Source organism: Labrus bergylta, chromosome 22 (assembly GCF_963930695.1).
Source record: "Labrus bergylta chromosome 22, fLabBer1.1, whole genome shotgun sequence".
Lineage (NCBI taxonomy): Eukaryota > Metazoa > Chordata > Actinopteri > Labriformes > Labridae > Labrus > Labrus bergylta.
Window position 1 is genome coordinate 4,759,120 of NC_089216.1, and position 25,746 is coordinate 4,784,865.

The window sequence follows — 25,746 nt, forward strand, 5'->3', positions numbered from 1 at the left end:
AAAAATACTGGAAGAAATAAAGACATTTTGAAAGAAAATTTACAACTCTGGTGAAACTCTTTTGTATGACCACATAATCACACATTTTATATTTTAAGTCCATGATATTAATGATATAGCCTACATATTTATAACATTACATAAGTGCATGATTCTTGCATTTGATAACTTTTGGCTTGAGACCGGATATTAAAAAAAAAAAGAAAGGCTGAAAGATTTTAACTGGAACAACATGGTTTTTTTTTTAGAAAGTTTAAGAAGTCTATTTTTTAGTCTTATTTTTAATGCTTACTTTTATTTATTCTGTTTTTTTTTTTTTTCATTTCGTTTACACAAAAAATAAAAATTATTCCGGAATGACGATGTTCAGATTTCTTCTGCGTGCTGACGTCACTTCCACTTGTACGTACAATCCGGAAGTCGGTTGCCTTGTGATATTTGAGGAAATCCATTCTGGCCGAAGTTCACTTGCAAAAAGTGGAATAAACACAAAATATAATCACTTGTCGGGGGGTGAGCATGGAGGTAAGAGTAGTTGGTATTAGAAACTTGCTGACACAATAAAATAATCACATTTTTCTTGACGTGATAATTAATTACAACATCTTTTGGGTGTCACAAACACAACGATGGCCTTGTTGTCGCGACCGTAACACCGGCTGTCTCATACATTTTACCTTTACCGAATAAGTTACAACAACTTCAACAAACTTCATTTTCTCGCCCAGAATTCATACAATTAAAAGTTTTAATGTTAAATTTAAATTAAACAAATCAATAGTCGGAAACCTCTCATGTACTTAACCAGAGGATCGTATTGGACCGTACCATTGTTAAGAACTGGAGGTGAGTTGGACCGTACCATTGTTAAGAACTGGAGGTGAGTTAAGCTGCCGGGCGCGTGAAATAATTTATGTTTTTTTTAGTTTAATTAAAATAAATAGTTTTTTTAAAGGTATTAATGTGTTTGCTTTGCAGTTACACGCAAACATGTGTCATTAAAACGATGACATTTAAATCAGGTTGTAGATATATAAGAAACATTATATTAAAGATGCTTCCTGTCAGGGCTTTCAAAATAAAAATACAAAAATCTAAAAAAAAAAAATTAAAGATCGCCACAATAACTTAATTAAATCATAATTTGAATCAGAAAATTATTATTATTTAATTATTTTTAAAATTATTATTATTATTAAATTTAAAAAAACAATTATTTAATTATTTTTAAATTATTATTATTTCATTATTTTTAAATTATTATTATTTCATTATTTTTAAAATTATTATTCAATTAAAAAAACAATTATTATTATTGTAAATACTTAAATAAAAAATAACTACAGCTTTAAACGCCAAGCTCATTTATGTGAAGTCAAATATTTTGCGTTAGGGACAAGCCTGTGACATTATTTGATTAATGAGGGCTTGGTTTTATTTACAGAACCCGTTCTTAAATGACCTCAAACATATTTGCATTTCTCTGCTCTGCTTCTTTTTACTCATTATGCCAACAAATGCACCGCTTCCTAAAATAAGCTGAGTTTAAATTGCCTCATACAGTTAACCCCACTGATTTGTTCGGCGAAAATTAAAGTAAAAATAGGATTACCAATTACATGCATATTAATATGATGTTATTTATATATTGTTTTTGCCTATTACTTTTGGTATCTAACTACAAAATGATAGATTTCTGCTGTGGTGTGTCACGTTCATGTCTTTGCATAGTTAAGATGGCAACTCACAAATACTGAACATTTGCGAGTCTGTGGAAGATCATATTGGCCCCGAAGATGAAATGTTGCTTTTTAAAAATCCTTTAACGTGAGTGTTAAGAAGATCCTGGTGTGTGGATCTTCTTGCTCCTGTATGTCGTTTTGGATCCAGCACCCTCTAAGGCAGGGGTTCCCAAACTTTTCAGCTTGCGACCCCCATTATGACGTAATAGATACTTGGGACTCCACAATTGACGAACAAGAATAGAATAGAATGACTTTATTGATCCCAAACTGGGAAATTGTTGCGTTACAGCAGCAGGTTGTCCAAACATAATAATAGCAAATAATATAAAAAATTAGCAATTAGCACTAGGTCAAAACACTGGCATTAGAACAGCAAACAATAGCCCAAACAACATCATATTATTTTTGTAATTTATTGTAAGAAACTACTTTTTTTTTACTTACCGTATTTTCAAATTAATGGGTGAAATATCCAATTTTTTAAAAACCATTTTCCATATTAATATGTTTTTGGAAGGAATCTCGTGACCCCCCTAACAGTCTTCCACGACCCCCCCAGTGAGTCCCAACCCCCAATTTGGGAACCACTGCTCAAAGGGATGTAGCCTACGTGTCTTTTTAAAAATATATATATATTTTCTGTTGTAGCTGTCTGATTTTATTTTGAAAATCATGTTACCAAACATCCGGTGCTGTCTTCGTGTAAACTTGACTGCTGTGTGCGCTGACTCAATCAATGATCCGTTGCTCGGGGTTTCGATTGAGCAGCCTGGCCCGGGCCAACACGAAGCGATAATATGGGGAGTCGGGTCTGCGCGTCTTTTCTGTCTTTCACCTTTACAGAGTTTATCATCGTTACCTGAAGCTGTCTCCGTTTAACCCGCGCGGCTGTGTTCTCCGTTCACCGCGGCTGTTTGTTCGATGTCGCGTTTGAGGACCGTCCGTCAAACCAGCACCTGGCGTCTGCCGGCGGAGTGAAGAGCGCCGCAGCCTTGCGTCAAAGCCAGCTAAAAGCTAAACCGTGGGTAGGACAAGTCAGCGATAAAGACCGGCAACAGCCACGTTACCCCGAGCTAGCCAGGCAGCCAGCAAGACGGGTTATTTTTGGCACGGTTGCGTTCACATGCTCCGTTTTAGACGCTAGTCCAAACATCTGTGCAGAAGCTGCAAGAAAAAAACAACCTTTTGAGTGTATTTTAGGGTTTGTATATCGTCTCACCAGGTACCTGAACACAACTCTGTTTTTAAAGCACAGGTAAAAAGAAAAACAGTTAATTGTGATTAATTGCGCAACATCTGGTTTAAAAAAAGGGGCCTCATATCTAACACATGAGGCCCGGTTGAAAAAAGATGGACCTGAATTTTTATTCGGATTTGACGGACGGTACCGGGCAGCACGACGGGGATCCAGAGTTCCTGGATCCGCATTCATTCAATGGATTTGATTCTGACAACAAGGTGACTCTCTGATTTAACGGTGGTGAACAATCCCTTAAAATGTCTGTCATTGAACGCATCTTGTTTGTAAAGATGTCACCTTTGTTTTCAGTCTAGAGGACACTGAATGAGGTTTATTATTACTGCAGCACCACTTACTCAATGTCTGTGTTGAAATGTTATCATAAAAGGAACAAGATAGTTTTTAAAACAATATATTTGAATGACTAACGCACCTTTTTAATGTTTCAGTTCCCTGGAGGAAGTGACAACTACCTGACAATCTCCGGGTCCAGCCATCCCTTCCTCTCGTCTTCAGAGGTAAACCCTGAAAGATCTGATCAAACAGTTTATGTTTTCTCTCTAAGCAGGTTTTTATCGCTCGGTATGACTTAAAATTGTAATGATGTTAACCTTATAAATGCTGCTTTCAAGTCCCGTCGTGAAAATGAAAACTAGACCTCCTCCCTTCCCTCTTTCCGTCTTCCCTCCAGACCTTCCACACCCCCAGCCTCGGCGATGAGGAGTTCGAGATCCCCCCGATCTCTCTGGACCCGGACTCGGCCCTCACCGTGTCGGACGTGGTGTCGCACTTCGGCGAGCTGTCGGACACGGGACCCTCGGACAGCGTGGTGGTCCCCGGGAACGCCGTGGTGGAAGGGGACGACCCGTCGTTCGCCTCCACCTTCGTCAACGCCCCCTCGCAGGGGCTTGAGCACCTGAGTCTGGGGGTCATAGGTCACCAGTCGGGAGGCGGCGCTCTGCTGGGGTCGTCGCTGGGGATGGTGAGAAGGGCGGGACTTTTAGATTTTAAAGTTCTTTCAGTTTAAATGTCTCTAAATGTTTCTCCGCTCGCAGGACCTCGGCCATCCGATCGGCTCTCAGTTCAGCAGCTCGGTCACCATCGACGTCCCGCTGGGCGACATGAGCCAGGGCCTTCTGGGCTCCAGCCAGCTCACCACCATCGACCAATCGGAGCTCAGCGCTCAGCTGGGGCTCGGCCTGGGAGGAGGGAACATTTTACAACGCTCCCAGTCGCCCGAACACCGGCTGTCGGCCACGGCGTCGCCCACCAGCTCGCTGCAGGACGACGACATGGACGACTTCAGGAGGGTCCGTCTCTAAACGTGTGGAGGTTAATTAGACGATGTCTACGCTCCTGTTTCATTGTTCTCTCTCCTCGTCTCTTCCCATCAGAGCGTCCTGGTCGAGTCCCCCGTCTCTCTGGTCGTCTCCCCCGCCGTCATCTCGCTCGACCCCTCGCTGTCGGCGCCCCCTCTCTCCGCTCCGGCCTCCAGAGAACAACAGAAGAGATACCCCAACGAGCATCAGAAACCCGTGTCGGCCTACGCCCTGTTCTTCAGCGACACGCAGGCGGCCATCAAGGGGCAGAATCCCAACGCCACGTTCGGAGAGGTGTCGAAGATCGTGGCGTCCATGTGGGACAGCCTCGGCGAGGAGCAGAAACAGGTGAGAGAGGACGACGGAGTCAAGAATCTGATTGCAGTCGTGACCTCACTGTGTCAGCTGGATGAAAGCAGATTCAGTAACCCCGCCCCCCCCCCGTTTGACTTTCAGGTTTACAAGAGGAAAAACGAAGCGGCAAAGAAGGATTACTTGAAGGCGATGGCGGAGTACAGAGGCGGACATTTTTCTCAGGTAAGAGGTTCTCCGATACATCAAACAGTCGGATCAAAGGTGGAATGAAAATTGTTTAAAGGAACGCTGAAAGAAGGTCAGTGTGTGATGTCACGAGGTCAGTGTGTGATGTCACGAGGTCAGTGTGTGATGTCACGAGGTCAGTGTGTGATGTCACGAGGTCAGTGTGTGATGTCACGAGGTCAGTGTGTGATGTCATGAGGTCAGTGTGTGATATCACGAGGTCAGTGTGTGATGTCACGAGGTCAGTGTGTGATGTCACGAGGTCAGTGTGTGATGTCACGAGGTCAGTGCGTGATGTCATGAGGTCAGTGTGTGATATCACGAGGTCAGTGTGTGATGTCACGAGGTCAGTGTGTGATGTCATGAGGTCAGTGTGTGATGTCATGAGGTCAGTGTGTGATATCACGAGGTCAGTGTGTGATGTCACGAGGTCAGTGTGAGATGTCACGAGGTCAGTGTGATGTCACGAGGTCAGTGTGTGATGTCACGAGGTCAATGTGTGATGTCACGAGGTCAGTGTGTGATGTGTGTGATGTCACGAGGTCAGTGTGTGATGTCACGAGGTCAGTGTGTGATGTCACGAGGTCAGTGTGTGATGTCACGAGGTCAGTGCGTGTTGTCACGAGGTCAGTGTGAGATGTCACGAGGTCAGTGTGTGATGTCATGAGGTCAGTGTGATGTCACGAGGTCAGTGTGTGATGTCACGAGGTCAGTGTGATGTCACGAGGTCAGTGTGTGATGTCATGAGGTCAGTGTGTGATGTCACGAGGTCAGTGTGTGATGTCACGAGGTCAGTGTGTGATGTCATGAGGTCAGTGTGATGTCACGAGGTCAGTGTGATGTCACGAGGTCAGTGTGTGATGTCACGAGGTCAGTGTGATGTCACGAGGTCAGTGTGTGATGTCACGAGGTCAGTGTGTGATGTCACGAGGTCAGTGTGTGATGTCACGAGGTCAGTGTGTGATGTCACGAGGTCAGTGTGTGATGTGTGTGATGTCACGAGGTCAGTGTGTGATGTCACGAGGTCAGTGTGTGATGTGTGTGATGTCACGAGGTCAGTGTGTGATGTCACAAGGTCAGTGTGTGATGTCATGATGTCAGTGTGTGATGTCATGATGTCACGAGGTCAGTGTGTGATGTCACGAGGTCAGTGTGTGATGTCACGAGGTCAGTGTGTGATGTCACGAGGTCAGTGTGTGATGTCACGAGGTCAGTGTGTGATGTCATGAGGTGGTTATGACTCTGGACTCATCGACGTCTGAGAGTTTTGTTAAAGTGAGATGAGGCGTTCAAAGACAGCAGCAGTGTCGTTCTTTTCCATCATTGCGACTATAAGGAGACACTGAGGAGGCTTATCTACGGTGTGCCTGAGGGGACAAAATAGCATGTGATTAATCGTGATTTGCTTTGATTTCAGACCTTACTAATCAGGATGAATGTCTCTACGGGTGTTTGACACGGTTAAGTCAGGATGAATGTGATGTAACTGAGTTTGTAAAGACTCCGCCTCCATCAGACAAACATCCGTCAGTAAAGCTTTAATCTTCACTTCACAGCAGGAGAGATGTTCTAACTTCCTCTCTCTCTTTTCTCTCTTCAGGCTCCGATTGAAGTGATGGACACCTCCCCGTCGCCCCCTCCTCCAGCCCCCGCCCCCTCCATCAAGACCTCCCCCGCCTCCACCCTGTCCACTCGCACCACCCGCTCCCAGCACTACAACCCCGAGGAGAACACCATCACCAACATCTGCACGTCCAACATCATCCTGGACCTCCCCCAGGTCACGACGCGCTCTCGGACCGGCGCCATTAAACCCCAACCCCCACCCGCCCCCCTGCAGAACCCCCCCGCCGTCACCAAAATCATCATCAAACAGACGCAGCTGCCCTCCGGCGGCGTGTCCGTCACGGCGACGGCCGCCTCCTCGCCGCGGCAGCCTCCGCCCCTCCAGCAGATGCAGAGCAACCCTCCTCCCCCGCGGCTGCAGCAGATGGTGCGCGCTCAGGCTCCGCCCCCTCTGCAGGCCAAACCGCGGGGAGGAGGAGCAGCCGCCGCCGCCAAGGCTCCGCCCCCGCTGCAGATCAAAGTCGTCCCGCCGGCGAGACAGTCGGACGCGAGCGTGCCGATCATCGTGACGTCATCGGGCGACGCGCCCACATCGGTGTCGCTGCTGGGTCTGAGGATGGAGGTCGGTCAGTCGGGCGACGTGGAGGCGGGAGGAGAGGAAGTGGTGGAGGCGGAGGAAGGGGTGAGACTCATACTCCACAGTGTTGCATTCACTGTCCCAGAAAAGAATCGTAAATGTCTGTATTTGCTACTTTCTGTCCAGATGGAGGTGGAGGTGAACATCGCCCCCGTCCCCAGCATGACCCCCACCGCCGGCCGGAACGTGTGCGTGCGCGCCGGCTGCAACAACCCGGCCGTGGAGAGCAAAGACTGGGACAAAGAGTACTGCAGCAACGAGTGTGTCGCCAACCACTGCAGGTCGGTTCACAACAACGTGCACGACGACCTCATCTGAAAACACAATGACACAAGATGAGCAAAGACAGAATTATTAATATTATTATTATTTCATTTAAATATATGCACACTTATGTAAATACTGTAATCGACCCATCTGTCACATAACTGCATTTTACTTCTCATGTTACTTCAGCATCTTTTGCACTGTTTCATATTTAATCATATAAATATTAGTCTTTTCTTATCATGTTTATTGTTGATATTTAATGTTGTACTTGTACATAAGAGAGCACAGAACACCAAAGTTAAATTCCTTGTGTGTGTAAGCATAGCTGTCCAATAAATCTGATTCTGATTCTGACAGAAGAGGAATTGTTTTGTCCCCAGGGGGCGCCAAAATCAACACAAAGCAAAAGTTCCTCAGATGAATTTTCTTCATTGTTGTCTGCATGATTTCAACCGACAGCTGCAAGAGACAATCACATGGTTTATTATTTCATTTAGATAATCAGGGAATTTGTTTCTCAAGGAATCATGAAAAATGCTCTTCAGGACGTTCTTAGATTTTCTTGTTCTGACCATAATTTTATTTATTTATTTATTTATTTATTATTTATTTATTTATTTATTTATTTAGGGACATTGCATATTGATAAACATTTCTGTAAATATAATTTTCATCTCTTGACCCTGGCAAGATTTTATAAAAGGCTCCTTTAAAAAAACAAAACAAATTCAAACATCGCTAAAAGCTACAAAAATAGAAATATCACGACAGTAATTAAGCAGACACCGGAGAAAATACATAAACCATGCAGGATACACATAAAGCAGCAATTGGTTCATATATAAAATGTATTATCATGCAGGAGGACAGACATGGAGAAGCACTGAGCAGACATAAGAAACAAAACAAGTGTTAGTAAAAGCACGTAGCCAATGATTTCATTGTATGTCAGCGACGACGCTCGTGCATGTAAGTGAGGGGGGCGTGGCTTTTGAGGGAGCACAGAGGGGAGAGGGCGGGTGCAGACGGAGCACTGAGGGAATACTACTTTCAAAAATCATGTTAGTTCTTTTGAAAATGACCGACCCTGCCTTTAAATGAATAATGGTCAAAGCCATTTATTTTTTTTTATCTGCCTCTACACTTCCATACGTCTAAATAAGGAGTTGAAATGACCTCTCTTGTTGTTGTCTCCTCCACAGAGATGTGTTCATGGCCTGGTGTTCCATCCGAGGGCAGAACTCCACCACCGTCACATAGGGAAGAAGAAAAACTGACGAGCAACAAAAAAAAAAAAAAAAAAACTCGCCAGTTTATACGCTTCACGGAGAGGAAACACGGACAAGGAACAGAAAATAAATAAAAATTAACACGAAGGAATGAATGGTCAGGCTCAGGTATCGGCACATAATCATGAGGGGAAAAAACTAAGAGGAAGACGCACCTGCAGGGGAGAAAGAAAAAGCTGAAAGTCACTAAGATGCTTTTTTTTTTTTTTTTTTTCTGGGATCGATTAACCTCCCCTGAGGACACAAATAATGCAACAGAGGAAACTAAAGACTGGACTCTGACTTCCCTAATGATCCTCTCTATTGGGAATCTGCATCACAGACTTCTATATATATACAAATATATACATAAATATATCAAATGGATCATTTTTTATGGACTTGGTGTGTTTTTAATTGTCATGAAAAGATGAAAAAGAGCAGGAAATCATGACCCTGCAGATAAATTCAGCTTCTTGGATCTTCCCATCACGGTCGCATCGAGGACTGATTCACGTCAAAGGGACGGACGAGCAACGAGCTGGACGAAGCACAAACAGTCTTAAAGGTTCGTTTGGAGGCGAGGTGTTTGAGCCGCTCGAAGACAAAAACGATCGTTGAAACCATGCGAGAGGAAACTTTCCAAACAGGTGCTAACATTCAGGAAACTACAAACGGTTTCCTCAGTTCTCATTTTTTCTGCCGAGTCACCTGAAAAACAACAACACGAGAGTTTTAAAGGTGCATCTTTTGTTTTATGACAAACTTTTGTGGTGTAATGTGTTTGAGGGGGAAAAAAAGAAGAAAATATATGAAATAAAGACACCAGCTTCAACAACACTTCAGTAAGGGGGGGGGGGGTTAAGGGAATCCAGTGTAAAAGCTTTACTTTTTAACATGACGGTGTTTTAATTTAAAGAGCTGCCTTCAGGGCGGTTTGATGACGGAGGACAGGACGGTCGATGATGCAGTGATCATGCTGGTTGATTGTAAATATCCTGGAAATGTTTGTAATTGTGAAATAAAATATTTTATGTTTTAATATACATTTTTTGGGACGCACGTTTTGGCTTCACAAAGACAAGCTGCAGTGACGTTTATTTGTTTTTTTACTCAATGATCAAACAGAATCAGTGCTGATGGATATTTTACATGAATTTAAACTTTCACTGAGAATTAATTTGGTTTCTCTAAATATCTTGAAGGATTAGGAGATTTTAAATCTTCATAGAAGTTTTAAGCTCATTGGGGTGCAGATGGCCTAGCGGTTCGGATGCCCCCCTAATGGATGGAGTCTTCCAAGCAGGTGTCCCGGGTTCAAGTCCGGCCTGTGGCTCCTTTCCTACATGTCACCCCCCCACTCTCTCTCACACTGTTTTCCTACTTTATCATCTTTCCTTTCAAAATAAGTCAAAAAGCCCAAAAGCTTTTGAATATTAAACTGAAGTGTTTTCTTTGTCTGGGAGAATAATTATTTTTTCCTCATTTTTAATGTATGTCATTGATTAAAAACGCCAAACAAAACCACACTTTAAAAAAAAAGTGTGTAATAAAACTCAAACTTTATTCCCAAAGATTATAAATAAAGACTTTTCTTCTTCTTCTTCTTCTTCTTTTAGACATCCCGGCACTTTAGACCACATCTGGGCGAATCACTGCCCTCCACAGGCGCGCTTTTCTATCGCGAGATTGACGTCGGTGCAAAGTTTGATGACGATGGCGGGAAAGGCCACCATGGCGGGAAAAAGCAGCGTGGACCACAACTAGTGAGAGGAGGCGCTGTTGCGCAGTGCTCGCCCTGCACAACTGCAAAACTACAAAACTGCACTGAAAATGCGCCACAAAAACCATCACGTCCATTTATAATACACGGATTAAAGGAGAACGAGAAGAAGAATTGTTTTAATTGTTTTAATTTAAATGAAGGAATCTTTATGGTAAAATAGTGTTTCTTATGAAAGCTGATATGTGAAGACTCAGGAGGAGGAGGGGGAGGGAGAAGGAGCCGAGGAGGAAGGGAAAGGAAGGAAGGAGGGAGGGAGGGAGTAAGGAAGGACGGACTAATTACAACAGATTGGTGTGTGCGTGGTTAAGGTGGAGAAAAGCCAGATTACGGTGCATTATATGTTTAAAAAAATAAGATTTGTTTTAAAGCGGATGGATTTGTGAGGTTTGTGTTGCATAAGGAAAAAGGCCTTTATTAAAGGAGGTGTGTGTGTGTATGTGTGTGTGTATGTGTGTGTGTGTGTGAAGCAGGCGGGGAGAGAAAGTGCGTTATTGTTGGTTGACACTGATCATCATCATCATCATCATCATCCTCCTCATCCGGCCCGCGGAGCAGCGAAGAAGAAGCCGGGAGCTGGAGTTTGAACACGGGACTCACCATGGCGGTAAACCTAGACAAGGACGCGTATTACCGCCGGATCAAGAGGCTGTACGGCAACTGGAAGGTAAAGGCTGCTCGATTCGGCGTTAAAAAAATGTATTTCCGTGAGTTAAAGATGTTAAAAAAGTGAGCTGCTGGAGGAAAGCCCCCCCCACACACACACACACACTACAGAAAGCTAGCGGAGCGAGCTGACAGTGTTGTCGGCGTGAGCGGTGCTGATTCCCCGCATGACAAAGCACCGACACCCGGGGTCGCATGGAGGGCCTCACTCACCTTTAAACCACTTTTTTTTTTTTTCTTCTTTTAAATCCGCTCTGATTCTCTCACACAACCCCGAACTTACTCACCCCCCCCCTCTCTCTCTCTCCCCCCCCTCTCTCTCTTTAACTATAACGCAGCGCTAACTCATGTTAGGCTAATCAACCCATTCACCGCGTTAGCATGCCAGCTAACTAGCCTGCTCGATAGGGAAGTTTGTGCTGGCTGACTTGGCAGTAAAGCAGCTGAAATGCGCGATGAATCAGCGTGTGTTCATTCAACAAGCACACGGTGACTCTAAAAAGCAAGGTGTGATTCTCTTAACTCTGCTGAAGTGTTTAATGTGTCGCTGTATGCTAATGTTAGCACGCTAATTAGCATCAGCATCACAGCAACGTGTGCAGGATGTGCTGCAGGATTTACTTGATTTGATCACAAGTCTTTTTTTTTTTTTTGTCCCCGTGTGTTTGAGGTAACTTTAGGGAATGTGTGGCAACTTTTCAAAGGGGGTTTTCATCTTTTCTTGTTGTGTTTTCTGTGATATTGTGGCTAAAAACATGAATTCAAAGCAGCCTGATAACAAAGCACTGCTCACATTCATCCTGCTCAACACTAAAAAGTTTGACTTAAAGACTTTTTGAGACATGCAGCTCCTCTGTGTGTTTCAGCATCAGGTGTGGATGTTGCCAACTTCACACAGATGCTCCCAAACTCAGGCGTCTCCTCTCCTCTCATTCATTGTTTGTGTGTTTGTGTTGTTGTTTCAGAAAGCAGAAGATGAGTTTGGCAAAGTGGACGCCATCGTGGTGTCTGTCGGAGTGGACGAGGAGATTGTTTACGCCAAGTCCACGGCCATACAGGTAACCCACGCGTCCCATCAGAAGCAGCAGCAGCATCGCTCAGACGTCCCCGATGAGACGCTGTGACGTTTGTTTTTCTTGTTCTTCATCAGACTTGGCTCTTCGGCTACGAGCTGACGGACACCATCATGGTGTTCTGCGACACCAAGATCATCTTCCTCGCCAGCAAGAAGAAGGTGGATTTCCTCAAGCAGGTCGCCATCACGAAGGGCAACGAGAACGCCAACGGAGTCCCGCCCATCACCCTGCTCACCAGAGAAAAGGTGAAAAGGCCTCAAACACATCTTCTTCTTCTTCTTCTTCTTCTTCTTCTTGTTCGGTGCAGATTTTCCCCCCTGTTCTCATGACTCACTGACTTCAGTCGGCGTGATCACACTTCAGCGCTCACAGAATTTACCGCCGTGCATCGCCGGCTGCTTTATGAATGTTCCCAATTTGAATATATTTGATTTCATTTCATATTTTATTTATTTGCTCATTTCAGTGTTTTGGTTTCAACACAATAAAACACAACAAATGTTTTCTCATAATGCTGAAACATTGTTCATGAGCAGGAAGAAGAAAACTTAAACCCCCCCGTTCTTAATAACACAAGATACTGTTTAACAGAATAAGATGACTAACATGTTGTTTTAATAAATCAACAATATAGAAACAATCAGATTAACTCGATACATCAGATCCTTCTCTTTATACATTCTTTTAAATTGAATGAGTCGAGCAGCAGCCAGGTGATGGAGGGCTTTGTAGGTCATGATGAGGAGTCTGATGTACAGAAAACAACAAAGCATTTATCTGTTCCATTTTTCTTTTTTGACATTTTTTAAATATACTCTATATCCCAGAAAGAAGCATTTTTATTTCCAGTATAGATCAGCCCTCATTGAAATATAATAAATGACTAAAGCAAGAAGTTGAACTGTTGTGCTTGATCACAAATCCATAAATAAAGAAACATCCGGGGGGAGGAAAGTTCAAATGTGCTCATGGTGAACTCCTCAGATCAGTTCAAAGTCTTAAAGCCGTCTTTGTTTGTGCCTCTCAGAACGAAAGCAACAAAGCCAACTTCGACAAGATGATTGAGGCGATCCGAGGCAGCAAAGAAGGGAAGACGGTCGGCATCTTCAGCAAGGACAAATTCCCCGGAGAGTACATGAAGAGCTGGAGCGACACCATCACCGCCGAGGGCCTGGAGAAGGTAAGACGGCGTCTCGAGTTACAGCTTGAATCAAGGAGTTTGGGAGTGTTTTTTTTTTTTTGATTAAGCCCCGCCTCCGACCTCTGCAGGTGGACATCAGCGCTGTGGTCGCGTACACGATGGCGGTGAAAGAGGAGGGCGAGCTGTCCCTGATGAAGAAGGCGGCGGCCATCACCAGCGAGGTTTACTCCAAGTTCTTCAAAGAGCGCGTGATGGAGATCGTCGACGCAGACGAGGTGAGGAGCGTTGAAACGACTCGTCCTGAAGGGGACTTTAAAGTTCTCATGGATTCAGTTTTCAGATGTTCTGACTCCCCCCCTCCCCCCCCCCCCCCCCCTCCTCTCTCTCTCTCGTGTCCTACAGAAAGTGCGTCACAGCAAGCTGGCGGAGTCGGTGGAGAAGGCGATCGAGGAGAAGAAGTACCTGGGCGGAGCGGATCCGTCCACCGTGGAGATGTGTTACCCTCCCATCATCCAGAGCGGAGGAAACTACAGCCTCAAGTTCAGCGTCGTCAGGTAGAATCTCCTCGCTCGGCAGGGACACACTCAACACCTCCAAAATGTGTTTGAAGCGGGGAATACGTTTCCGTCTGTCACCTGTGGAAAATATATTGTTTGCAAGTCGTTCAAGTTGCAAGCTCGGCAAAATATATATATATATACATTTTTTTAAAGATTTCTTTCTGGTGGCTTTTAGCTTTTATTTTGAAAGGACAGTGGATAAAGTAGGAAATCTTGACGAGGGAGAGCGAGGTGTGACATTTCTGAAAGGCAACCACAGGTCAGGCTTGAAGCCAGGCGTCCCACTTAGAGGGCTACACCTCCGTACGTGGGGGGGGGGAGGGGACCTAACCGCCAGACCAGCTGCGCCCCAATCAGAGAATATTTTTCAGACCCTGAACTACAGCGAAGAAGACCGCGAGCAAGACGTCTTTAAAATGAATTCTTCTGGCCACTAGAAGGTTCTGACTTGTGTTTAATTCATCATCGGGTTTGGACAAAGAGACTCGTCAAATCTCCACTTTAGAGAACGTGGAATGGGGATGATTATCTGGGAAGAAAAAAACGTTTTTAAGAAAAAACATTCGGCAATAAAAAAAAAAAATTTACATGGAGAAAAAAAACACGTTTAAGATGATATAAAAAAGGTCATTTCTGTGATGCTATATTTCTTCCTGACCCCAAAAAAATGCAGCAGACGCGTCGGTAGCTTGGCGGTTATGTTGCACGCCACATGTACAGAGGCTGTGCGGCGGCCGTGGGTTCGAATCCGACCTCTGCCCTTTTCGGCATCACCCCCCCCACTCTCTCCTCCCGTCACTTCCTGTCTCTCTTCCGCTGTCTTATCCAATAAAACGGCCCAAAATATATCTTTTAAATAAAAAAAATGCAGTTGCGATCGTAGAAATAATAATATATTTTTCTTTTCTAATACGAATTTGGTAAAGAAAAGGTTTCCACTAGGGGTGTGCACGTGTAACCGGTTAATAAATCATAACCGTTTAGGGAAAATCAGTCAACGAAAACCGTTTAATTAAAACAAATTAAAATGTTTTAGAGACACGCATTCAATCATCTCTGAATGAATGAAGCTACAGATGTTCCACTTTGACAACGTTACTGCGCTCGTAAATGCACGTGATAAATGTTGGATAACTGACCACCGGGCATGACGTCGATTACGTCACGTCACGAGTAAGTTTCGCTCTTGACTTGCGACGGCAGCCAAGACTACTCAGCGACGTGCGGCGTGGAGGAGCCGCGCTCCTGGGGATCCACTCTGGTTCCGGGCGATTGTTTGGACGTGACTGTGCGGGTTCTGGGTTCTTTCCATGTCGCCCTTTCGCAGCGGCGGTAACCGGTTGAACGTAAGTCCGTAAGCCTCTCTTACCCCCCCCCCCCCCCGAGGCGTAAACAGGCGTAAACAGACACGGAGAGTCCGGCTTGTTATTTTGTCATAACATGTCTCACACACCTGCCGAACACACACTCGCCTCGTTCTCTCTCTCTTCTCACTCGCTCCCCCCACACACACACACACATGCACACTGAGCCCTTCACAGACAGACTCCCTGCTCGTGTGACTTCTATGGAAAGTTTTCTGTGTTACTTCTACAGCCTACTTTATAAAGCACAGTTGTATCTGAAACTAGTTGTATCTGGAGTTGTAAAAACAGGAACAAGCTGTTGTGTAGAAGCAATCAAGACCACATTTGCAATATTTAGGCTTTTTTTTTTTTTTTTTTTTTTTTTAATCAAGACTGGCAGATGTTCTGTACGATCACAGGAAACTACTTCAAGCTGCTTTTTCTGTGAGTGGCGGCAGTGATGCAGAGGAATCTTTATGTAAAGCGGCCGCACCCTCCATTGGTTGTATAGCGCGATTGCGGTCCACTTTAAAAAAAACAAAAAACGGTTAACCGTGTACTCAGAAAAAATGACTTTTTGTAGCCGTTCACACTCCTAGTTTCCACTGTCATGTTTTGTTCCGTTTCCAAATGTGAAGCTATGTTTGACGAGATGTTGAAGGTTAGCTTAGCATTAAAACTTAACGTCCTGTGATTCCAGCGATAAGAACCACATGCACTTCGGTGCGATCACGTGTGCCATGGGGATCCGCTACAAGTCGTACTGCTCCAACCTGGTGAGGACCCTCATGGTGGACCCGCCCCAGGAGATGCAGGACAACTACAACTTCCTGCTGCAGGTGGAGGAGGAGCTGCTCAAGGAGCTGAAGCACGGTGGGTTCAGGGGCCCGGCTGGGAGAGTGGGAACTTCAGGCGTTTGTCACAGAAAGCTGGGAACTTGTTTAAAGTTACAGGTCAGGTGTAGATGTGTCATTCAAGTTCTTTAATGTATTTATTTTTAAATCATGGTTGGAAGAAGTAGACGGTGCAAAGTTGATGGTTTCTTGTTTCTTGAAATAATTAAAAATTCTAGAGGTTCAATTTTAGAAGCTTAAAAATGTGAATTTGGTTACTTTTTTAAAAACACACAATCAGACAATCGTCACTTCAGTGTTCTGTTAACGACCAAACAATTCCTGATAAGAGAGGAGGGACACAGCCGAGCACGTTTTTAGATTTAACCTCCGTCTCCTCCGCAGGCGTCAAAATCTCCGACGCCTACAACGCCGCCGTGGAGTACGTGAAGAAAGAGAAGTCGGAGCTCGTCGCCAAGCTGACTAAAAACCTCGGGTAAATGCACACCTTGTTTTGTTTTTTTTTGCTTACATCAGCACTTTTTTTTTAGACGTCTGATAATCACCTCCACTTGTTGTTGTTGTTTCTTTTGCAGCTTCGCGATGGGGATCGAGTTCAGAGAAGGCTCTTTGGTTCTGAACGCCAAAAACCAGTACAAGCTGAAGAAAGGTGAGCGTTTGACTTCAGTGTTTGTGTCGACGTAACTCTGGTTTTGAAGACGAGTTTTAACGTGCGTCTCCTCCAGGCATGGTGTTGAGCATCAGTCTGGGTTTCGCCGACCTCGTCAACAAAGAGGGGAAGAAAGACGAGCAGAAGAAGTACGCCTTGTTCATCGGGGACACGATACAGATCAACGAGGTAAGACGCGCCGTCAAGGGTGCCGCTGTGTGATGTCGCGGCACGCTCTCGTTGTAAACGCATTTATTACAAGCGGACGTGTTTGTGTCACAGGAGGAGGCGGCGACGATACTCACACCAGTCAAGAAGAAGATCAAAAATGTGGGAATCTTCTTGAAGGTGAGTCTCTGTCTTCACTTTTTGTAAGAAATGCGAGCAATAAAAAAAGTACACTTTGGACCGAGGCGATAAAACGAGAATTATTGTGATGTTGTTTAAATATAAAAAATGTTTGATAGATTTAACCTGTAATTACACCATTTAGCCACTGGGGGAACAGCAGGGCGCTACTAATGCCCCTTAAACGCTAGTTTCCACCCGACATTAAATAGGGAAGACGATGAACCAATCACGTCGCAGGGATATGGGTAGGCGGGCTTTACAGAGACGTTTAGAGCGCGATGGAAACAGCCAAAATTAGTGCTAGCCACGCTGAAGAAAACGCTGAGCGTACGGCTCAAAGCGGGAGGAAACATCGTCGACAAGAGAGGACGCTCCACTTCAGGAGCTTTAGAGACATTTTGGCGTTCCGTCATCACTTCCAAATATGGTCACAACCCCTCCCCCCTCCCCACACTCTCTGTCTTAGTCTTCTTCACACTTTTGAACGCCGCTGCTTGTTTGTTTTGTTTCCATCTCAGAACGACGACGAGGAGGACGAGGAGGAGGAAGGAGACGACGCCGAGGAGCTGCTGGGGAAAGGGGCTCGGAGCGCCGCCCTGCTGGCAGACAGAACCAGAGTGAGTCCAGAAGAGGGCGCGCGCGGTTGATTGTTATTCTGTCACCTTGACTTGAGGGTGTGTAACTAAGAGTGTGAATGTCTTTGTACTTTATCAGCTACTGGGGAAGGTAAGTACTTCTCGTTTCTACTCAAACCTCATCAGCTGTGGTTCAGTTCTGAGAATCCACGTTCTGAGGGGAAAACGTTTTTGTCCTTTTTTCGTTTGAGTGACTCGTTTTTTGTTTTTGTTTTTTTTTAGTTTTTTTTCTGACCATCCGCGCACATGCCTGTAAATCTGCATGTATTTTTATGATTTGATCCCATTTCTTGTAAAAACGTTCGTGCTCCCGGGTGCCGGTGTGTGATCACTCAGTTGTTGTCTGTTGTCAAAACTCAGAACGAGATGACGGCGGAGGAGAAGAGGCGGGCCCATCAGAAGGACCTGGCCAATCACCTGAACAACGAAGCCAAGCGTCGACTGACGGAGCAAAAGGGAGAGCAGCAGATCCAGAAGTGAGTGTAAAAGTCGGCCTTGTTGATTTATTTAACCCAAAGTCAAACGGTCTTGAATCTCGTCTCGACCCACGTTTATTAATCCGACCGTCTCTGTTTCCTCTCAGGGCCAGAAAATCGAACGTCTCCTACAAGAACGTCTCGCAGATGCCTCGAGAAAAAGACATCCGAGAGATGAAGATCTTCATCGACAAGAAATACGAGACGGTCGTCATGCCCGTGTTTGGTATCGCCACGCCGTTCCACATCGCCACCATCAAGGTTTGCCCAAACGCTCACTCCTCACGCTCACGTTGTTGTTGTTTATCACAGTGACTTTAACGTTTTCTCCTCTTCCCTGTTCAGAACATCAGTATGTCGGTAGAAGGAGACTACACCTACCTGAGGATCAACTTCTACGTCCCCGGCAGCTCTCTGGGGCGACAGGAGGGAAACATCTTCCCCAACCCCGACGCCACGTTTGTTAAAGAAATGTGAGTCTCAACTTAAAAATGACCGAACCTTTCAATGAAGGTTTCCCAAATTCAAAGTGAGGGTGAAGAGAAACATACTGATATCTCAAGGATTCCTTCATTTGTCAAAAAAATAGAAATTGACATTTTTTTTACTCTTTTAGTGTTGACCAAGTAATTATTCAGATTGACACAGTTCAGCAAATTCTAATTTCCTGTTTATTGTTGCTTTGCGTTTGATCAAAGACAGTACAGGAGTGAACTCCATCCCTGTTCTTACTTATTAGAACGGTCAGAAACAATCAAATTATATTAAAGGTCACACATTCTCCTCTTTTTAAAAAAGTTTAAATAAGTCTCAGAGCTCCCCAAAACATGTGTGTCAAGTTTCTTGTTCTAAATCCACTCTGATCCTGTATTTGATCCTGTCTATAAACCCCTCTATTTCAGCCCTGCTCAGAACAGGCTGTTTCTGTGTCTGTACCTTTAAATATGTAAATGAGCTGTGTCTGACCACGCCCCCCCCCTCAGGGGATGTGGCTCGGGCTTTCTCGCTCCATGTCCTATTGTTTACGGTGAGAAGGCAGACTCAGAGGGCAGAACAAACACCTAGCTGTGGGAGTGTCACCCACCTGGGGGAGGGGCTACTGCCCTTTGTGATGTCATGAAGGGAAAATCTCCAAACGGCCTGTTTGAGCACACATTTTCTGAAAAGTGGAGAGGATGGACTTTTCTCATAAATGGGGGTTTGTAGACGGACTAGAGACACATATTAGTGTTGGAGAAACATGGTGAAGAGGATTTTACAGAATGTGACCTTTGACCTTTAAGTATTCTCAAAATGAAAATTTGTCCAAATTAGGAAAAACCCTCCAAACTAACCGATTTAAATCTCATCATTAAAACGGGCTTTAAACCTCCTTGACATCTTTAAATATCGCTCTTCCCCCTCAGCACATATCGAGCATCCAACCTGAAGGCGCCCGGCGACCCGTCGGTGCCCTCCACCAACCTGCAGAACGCCTTCCGCATCATCAAGGAGGTGCAGAAGCGCTACAAGACGCGGGAGGCCGAGGAGAAGGAGAAGGAGGGCATCGTCAAGCAGGACTCGCTGGTCATCAACCTCAACCGCAGCAACCCCAAACTCAAAGACCTCTACATCAGACCCAACATCGCTCAGAAGAGGATGCAGGGCTCGCTGGAGGCTCATACCAACGGTGAGACGGCGGGGACGCAAATTTAAAAAAAAAAAAAAAAAACACGTCTCTTGACGCACAGACGAGTGTTGGGGAATTTGAAAAATTATAAAAAAGAGGGCTTCTTCTCTCTCAGGTTTCCGTTTCACGTCGGTACGCGGCGATAAAGTGGACATTCTTTACAACAATATCAAGCACGCCGTCTTCCAGCCGTGCGACGGGGAGATGATCATCGTTCTGCACTTCCACCTAAAGGTACGTCCAGATCGCTGAGTGTGTGTATAAAGATGGACGACGCGCCTCTGCCTTCTCTCGGGGAAGCCAAAATATCCCCCCAACGAGGGCTGATGTGTTGTTCTGATGATGTCATTTGGAGACAGAGTCTGCACATTAGGGATTGGCTGGTGGGACTGCAGGAGTCCCGCCCCCACCGCCAAACTAAACGCACACAAAACTAACCAATAAGATGACAAAGATCAGATTCTTGATTTAGTTTTGAAAAAGTTTAAAAAAAATAGTTTGGCCTCAATCAGTATTTATTTTCCCTGCAGAACGCCATCATGTTCGGAAAGCGACGCCACACGGACGTCCAGTTCTACACGGAGGTCGGCGAGATCACCACCGACCTGGGCAAACACCAGCACATGCACGACCGGGACGACCTGTACGCCGAGCAGATGGAGCGCGAGATGCGGCACAAGCTCAAGTCGGCCTTCAAGAACTTCATCGAGAAGGTGGAGACGCTGACGAAGGAGCAGCTGGAGTTCGAGGTTCCCTTCAGAGACCTCGGGTGAGTGACGCTTTTAGAAAACCCCGACCTTTAAAACAACGATTTGGAAAGCTTCACAAACAGGTGGACTGAATCTTTCTTTTCTTTTTTAGGTTCCAGGGCGCCCCCTACAGGAGTACTTGTCTGCTACAACCCACATCCAGTTCACTTGTTAATGTCACTGAATGGGTGAGTAAGCAAAGGTGGTCAAAATGTTCAAAACCTTGATACCACGTTTTAAAACGACGCTCTCTGTCGTCTCAAATATCAAAAAAGCACCGAAGCTTTAAAGAAACTCGTTCCATCTCTTAATGCTGTGAAAGAGAGAGAACTGTTTAGATGCATCAATATCTACATGTGTGCAGGAGTTCCCTTTTTTTAATTTCTGGTTATTCAAATTATTAGAACCCGACCGATTTATCAGCCAGCCGATATTATCTAATTTGATCACAGATATTTCTAAATGTATTCATCAGTCAAAAAACATTTAATTTGAGTTTCATTATATTACACCAGCAGTTCTCTTTCACCAGCAGAGGGCGCTGGTGCATTGTGTGTTTTTATATCCATCTTTCATAGATCTAAGAAAGATATCGGACGATAAATCGGTATCAGATTTTACAATTACTTTTTTTTTTTATTAAAGTGACATCATGTAAGAAGCTGTCGTCCAAGCGTCTCTCTGTTTCTCGTGATTCACGCGTTCCCTCCCGTGTCCCCGTCTTTCTTAGCCGCCGTTCGTGGTCACCCTGGACGAGGTGGAGCTGGTCCACTTTGAGCGCGTGCAGTTCCACCTGAAGAACTTCGACGTGGTCATTGTCTACAAGGACTACAGCAAGAAGGTCACCATGATCAACGCCGTGCCCGTCAACTCCCTGGACCCCATCAAAGAGTGGCTCAAGTACGGAACCCGACGCGGAGCAGATTCTGAGATCAGAACCGGGAAGTTTGGAAACGATTCGCTCTAATTCTGGTCCCTCTCTCTTTTCTCAGCTCCTGTGACATCAAGTACACGGAAGGAGTCCAGTCCCTGAACTGGACCAAGATCATGAAGACCATCGTGGACGACCCAGAGGGCTTCTTCGAGCAGGGGGGCTGGTCTTTCTTGGACCCCGAGAGCGAGGTGCATACTTCTGCTCTGAGAAACACATGAACAAGTTCTCAAGCAGAAAGGGAGTTATTTTTTTAAATTTCATGGATTTGTGTTTTTGTTCTCAGGGGAGCGGTGCGGAGGAGGACTCGGAGTCCGAGATGGAAGACGAAACGTTCAACCCGTCTGCAGACGAAGAAGAGGAGGAGGAGGAAGACAGCGACGAGGACTACGACTCGGAGACGGAGGACTCTAGTAGGTTTTTTTTGTTTGTTTGTTTTCAGGAGATTATCTCTGGAGCTGTGATGTTTGATGAGAGGGGGAGGGGCTTACTGTGTTTGTTTCCTGTGTTGTAGATTACAGCGAGTCGGTCGGCAGCGAGGAGGAGAGCGGTAAAGACTGGGACGAGCTGGAGGAAGAGGCCAGGAGAGGTCGGTATCTCAATGTGTTTACTCGTCACTTGGCTGCAGACGGAACGTGTTTTTGTAAAGTTTGAACTAAAGTTGAAGCGTGGGGAAACTAAAAAAACATCTTAAAGCAAATCAGGTCTGCAGCTGTTTGAAATAACAAGACGTGGAGATGATGTTGCTAACCCTAAAAATGTGATTTGTACTTCTTTGGTCTATTTAAAAAAAAAAAAAAGTTCAGTGTTAACGTTGTGATTTGTCGCCCTCTAGCGGACAAAGAGAGTCAGTACGAGGACGAGGACACGTCCAACAACAACAAGAAGAGAAAGGTCCGGTCAGAGCCTCCGCCGCCGCCCAGCAAGAAGAAGAGACGGCACTAAATGTCACACACACACACACACTCACACACACACACACACACACACACACACACACACACTGCCAAATCTAGTTCGCCCTTGATCCTTTCTTTAACCCCAAACGGCTCTTTTGACACACACACACAGAAAATGTGTATATAGATGTTAGAAGCCCCTTTTTTTTGGTGTTGGTCACTGATGATGATACGAGAAAGAAACACCCCCCCCCCCCCCCCCCACACACACACACACACACACACACACACACACACACACACACACACACACACACACACACACACACACACACACACACACACACTTGTCATTCATGAGCCTTTTTTTTCCCTCCTCATTCTCTCTTTTGTTTCCTCCTCTCGTCTCCATCCTTCAGCCGTCAGGTTTCACCTTTCTCTCTGTGTGTGTGTGTGTGTGTGTGTGTTTGTTTAAGTGGGTTTTTATTGCAAGTGTCCATTTTCTGTTTCTTGACTGACGGATTGATAAATGAAAAGACTTGCGAATATTCTGCCAAGTGTTTTTATATAAAAACAGAAACTTATAATTCCCCTCCCCCCCCCGACCTCCGGTTCACTTTCCCCGCTTCTTTCTTTTCCTTCAGTGTTTGTTAAATTGCGCTAAAAAAAGATTTGACTTTTGTCTTTTTTCCAGGGAGGGGCAGATACATTTTCTGATCTTTCTTTTTTTTTAAAAAGGGGTTTGTAAAGGCACACGCATACATACACACCGTCTCCCTCGCACTCGTCCTCTTCTCCGTTTCTCTCTTTTGTTCGTTTGGAGTAGATTCTGTCTGTTGTTGTACTATTCATTCTGAAAAAAATCCTGTTTTTGTAATAAAATTAAAAGGAACTCTAGTTATTTTTGATTGTCTGTTTTTTTTTTCTTTCTTGTTAAACACTTGAAGGTGTCTCTAAAGTTTCACCTCGTTTTCAACATTTCTTTTTGTTTTTTCGGTTGTCTGAACGTAGAAACTCAGAAAAAAAAAAATCGGCTTTCTATGAAACACTTAAGGAAGGCTTGAAAAGTTAAAGTCAACATTTACAACTTCTACACTTCAGAGGTGATTCTGTCCAGATGATTTTTATCCATGAAGGCACTTTATTGTAAAATGGCTTTTTAAATTAATTTAGCTTGAAAACTAAGAACTGTTTAATTTAATTTCAGGTTTCCCTTTCATAAAATTCAACATGCCTCTCCACAAATTATTGGAAAGTTTTTTTTTTATTTGCATTTTGTTTGAATACATAGACATTTTGACTGGATTTTAAATCACACTCTGCCTTGGATTATTTTATTAAACTTTTGGAGTGCGCCGTGATTTCTGAACGAAGTTGAAAATGTGAAGAAAAAAATGTTTTTTTTTTCTAAGGTAGGAGAGAAAATTAATGTGACTATTTCAACTGTTTCTTATTTCTAATGAAAGCTGATTTTTTTTTTCTTCTCTAATTCTGAAAAAAGAAAAGGGGTATCTTTAGGTTTAAAGAAAATAAAGAAGCCACATTATTATTTAAACAATTAGATTTTGGGGTAATTCAAAGTTTTCTGACTTCAAAGTTTGAAGAGTATTTTCTTTTGTTTGATCTCTTTGATTTTTGTTTTATTTGAAATTCCTGCCAGCTACTTTAAAAAAAAAAAAAAAGTTTAACTAATTAGTGTTGGCAAAATTACAGTTTCGCCCTTTAAGCATCTTAAATCAAATATAACTTTTTTAGTGTTGTAAGTAAAGTAAGAGATTTCTCTTTAGATTCCAACTAATTCAAATGAAAATGGTGTACTGTAAAAGGGAATGGTGAATGAACAAGAAAAGAAAATGAGCTAATAAAGCCGTAAATTGATTTAAATTGGGCCGTGGTTAAATGATTATTCTGAAAGGTTGTAAGAGAAGAGCAGCCTTAGTGAAAATGATATAAGAGGAACCCTCAAAGCCATTTCTTCTGTCCCAGTTTCTTACAGGATCTTCTTTGATTTTCTTTTTTCCATTCGTACAAACTATCTCTTTTGGATGGATTCATTCATTTTGGTTACTTTGTGTTTCTTGTACTTGGAGAAAGCAGAGGACCTTTGCCCCTTGCCCCACAGCATGCGCATTACACAGTCCCTAACCTTTTACATCCCAACACTGAGGCACACATCGTAATACTCATTGATATCTGAATTGTCCGGCTCAGTTTTTACATGCATTGTTTTTATTGTCTAGTACTTGTACTGTTTTTCACATTTGAACAACTTTAAAAAGAATTAATAAATGGTCACATAAGAGGAAATAATTCTACACAATATTGGTGCCAAAGTACAACATGCAACATAGATGATGCTTTTGTAATGTTACAATGACAAAATCCAAATGTCCTTTAACAAGTACCCTCGACATGTAGTTGTTGTTGTCTGTCCCACCTGGTCTTTTCAAAACAAATGTATAGGTTGACTCGCCCCCTCATGCTCAGACAAACAACAGTAACCAACAGTAACCAAATGTCTGGTCCAGACATCATGTAAACACTGTCTTTACCTTTGAATCCATCATTTTGGAAGGATTAAAAGCAGCATAAGAGGAAAAGTCCTCACTTTGCAAAGTGTCCTGACTCTTAAGTATCAAAAATCTCATTGGTCGCCACAAAGATACATGCACAAACATACACCTTCACACATGCACATGCTTTTCTTTAATTCCCCATACCCTAACTCCAGATTTTACCTTTAAATCCTTACTGTGGCCATAATCTTTCATGGCACTTAAGAAAGAGAAATCATGCAAATAGACACAACACACGTTTATATTCACGTATTTATAACACCCACTGAAGTTTAAAAAATACTACAGATACCGATAAACACATTCTGAAGGCTTCTAAGGGATTGGAAGATATGAAAGAAGTCATGAATAGGACTGGGATACTCATAGCTAGAAACAAAAACTAAAAATACACCTTACAAAATGTTCTTTTTTATCACTTTTTACCGGTTCCAGTTCCAGTTGACGCCTGGATAATTCAGCATATCTGTATTTTTGTTGTCTTATTTGCATGAAGTCACCTGTGTACTGTCAAATTGGTAAAGATGTTTTCACTATTTGCTTGTTTTTGTCTATTTGCATCTTGTCATCTTAAGTTGGGAGCATGCTGAGCTGTAGACATGTTCTCACATTGAACAAACATGTCTTCTCTGACTATCTTAAACAGACCATCGTTCTCACCAAAAGTGCAAAACTAAAACACACAACCACTGTCTTGTGGTCACGGACCATTTAGTATCCAAACTTGGAGTCAGGGAAGGAGACTCGAGAGTAAATTTTCTTCAATTTGAAGACACAACCAGAGAAGGTAAGGCAACATT

General features: G+C 43.9%; 3 protein-coding genes across 4 annotated transcripts in view; all 3 read left to right on the plus strand.

The window, feature by feature from the left end:
- The window catches only part of LOC110004319 (solute carrier family 12 member 6), an 11,866-nt gene extending 11,609 nt beyond the window's left edge, over positions 1-257 (plus strand). The window contains exon 4 of the mRNA XM_065950908.1: positions 249-257. Coding sequence (XP_065806980.1) covers positions 249-257 — 9 coding nt within the window. The remainder of the gene's footprint in view (positions 1-248) is intronic.
- Positions 258-346: 89 nt separating this feature from the next.
- On the plus strand, positions 347-9,631 carry tox4b (TOX high mobility group box family member 4 b). Of its 2 annotated transcripts, none has more exons than XM_065950523.1 (9): positions 347-525; positions 3,435-3,503; positions 3,677-3,967; positions 4,041-4,295; positions 4,380-4,652; positions 4,761-4,841; positions 6,445-7,092; positions 7,174-7,328; positions 8,520-9,631. In XM_065950523.1, the coding sequence occupies exons 1-9, from the start codon at positions 520-522 to the stop codon at positions 8,575-8,577; spliced, it is 1,836 nt and encodes a 611-aa protein (XP_065806595.1). In that variant the 5' UTR covers positions 347-519; the 3' UTR covers positions 8,578-9,631. The 2 variants fall into 2 exon arrangements, with proteins under 2 accessions (XP_065806595.1, XP_020516622.2); XM_020660966.3 differs by lacking the exon at positions 347-525 and adding an exon at positions 2,302-3,203.
- A 1,036-nt stretch (positions 9,632-10,667) lies between these two features.
- Positions 10,668-23,267, plus strand: supt16h (SPT16 homolog, facilitates chromatin remodeling subunit). Its single transcript, XM_020659657.3, has 24 exons — positions 10,668-11,035; positions 12,000-12,092; positions 12,185-12,355; positions 13,138-13,290; positions 13,380-13,526; positions 13,654-13,805; positions 15,858-16,030; positions 16,396-16,486; positions 16,587-16,660; positions 16,737-16,849; positions 16,943-17,008; positions 17,530-17,628; positions 18,007-18,122; positions 18,230-18,383; positions 18,468-18,595; positions 19,529-19,791; positions 19,907-20,025; positions 20,322-20,560; positions 20,653-20,728; positions 21,271-21,440; positions 21,533-21,662; positions 21,758-21,884; positions 21,986-22,060; positions 22,307-23,267. The coding sequence occupies exons 1-24, from the start codon at positions 10,970-10,972 to the stop codon at positions 22,414-22,416; spliced, it is 3,105 nt and encodes a 1,034-aa protein (XP_020515313.1). The 5' UTR covers positions 10,668-10,969; the 3' UTR covers positions 22,417-23,267.
- Positions 23,268-25,746: the final 2,479 nt, after the last annotated feature.

Coding starts and splice junctions, on each gene's coding strand:
- tox4b (XM_020660966.3), top strand. CDS start 3,096: ATGGACCTGAATTTTTATTCGGATTTGACGGACGGTACCGGGCAGCAC. Junction 3,204..3,434: donor GATTTGATTCTGACAACAAG/GTGACTCTCTGA, acceptor TTAATGTTTCAG/TTCCCTGGAGGAAGTGACAA. Junction 4,842..6,444: donor GAGGCGGACATTTTTCTCAG/GTAAGAGGTTCT, acceptor TTCTCTCTTCAG/GCTCCGATTGAAGTGATGGA.
- supt16h (XM_020659657.3), top strand. CDS start 10,970: ATGGCGGTAAACCTAGACAAGGACGCGTATTACCGCCGGATCAAGAGG. Junction 19,792..19,906: donor GCTGGAGGCTCATACCAACG/GTGAGACGGCGG, acceptor CTTCTCTCTCAG/GTTTCCGTTTCACGTCGGTA. Junction 22,061..22,306: donor GGAGGAAGAGGCCAGGAGAG/GTCGGTATCTCA, acceptor GTCGCCCTCTAG/CGGACAAAGAGAGTCAGTAC.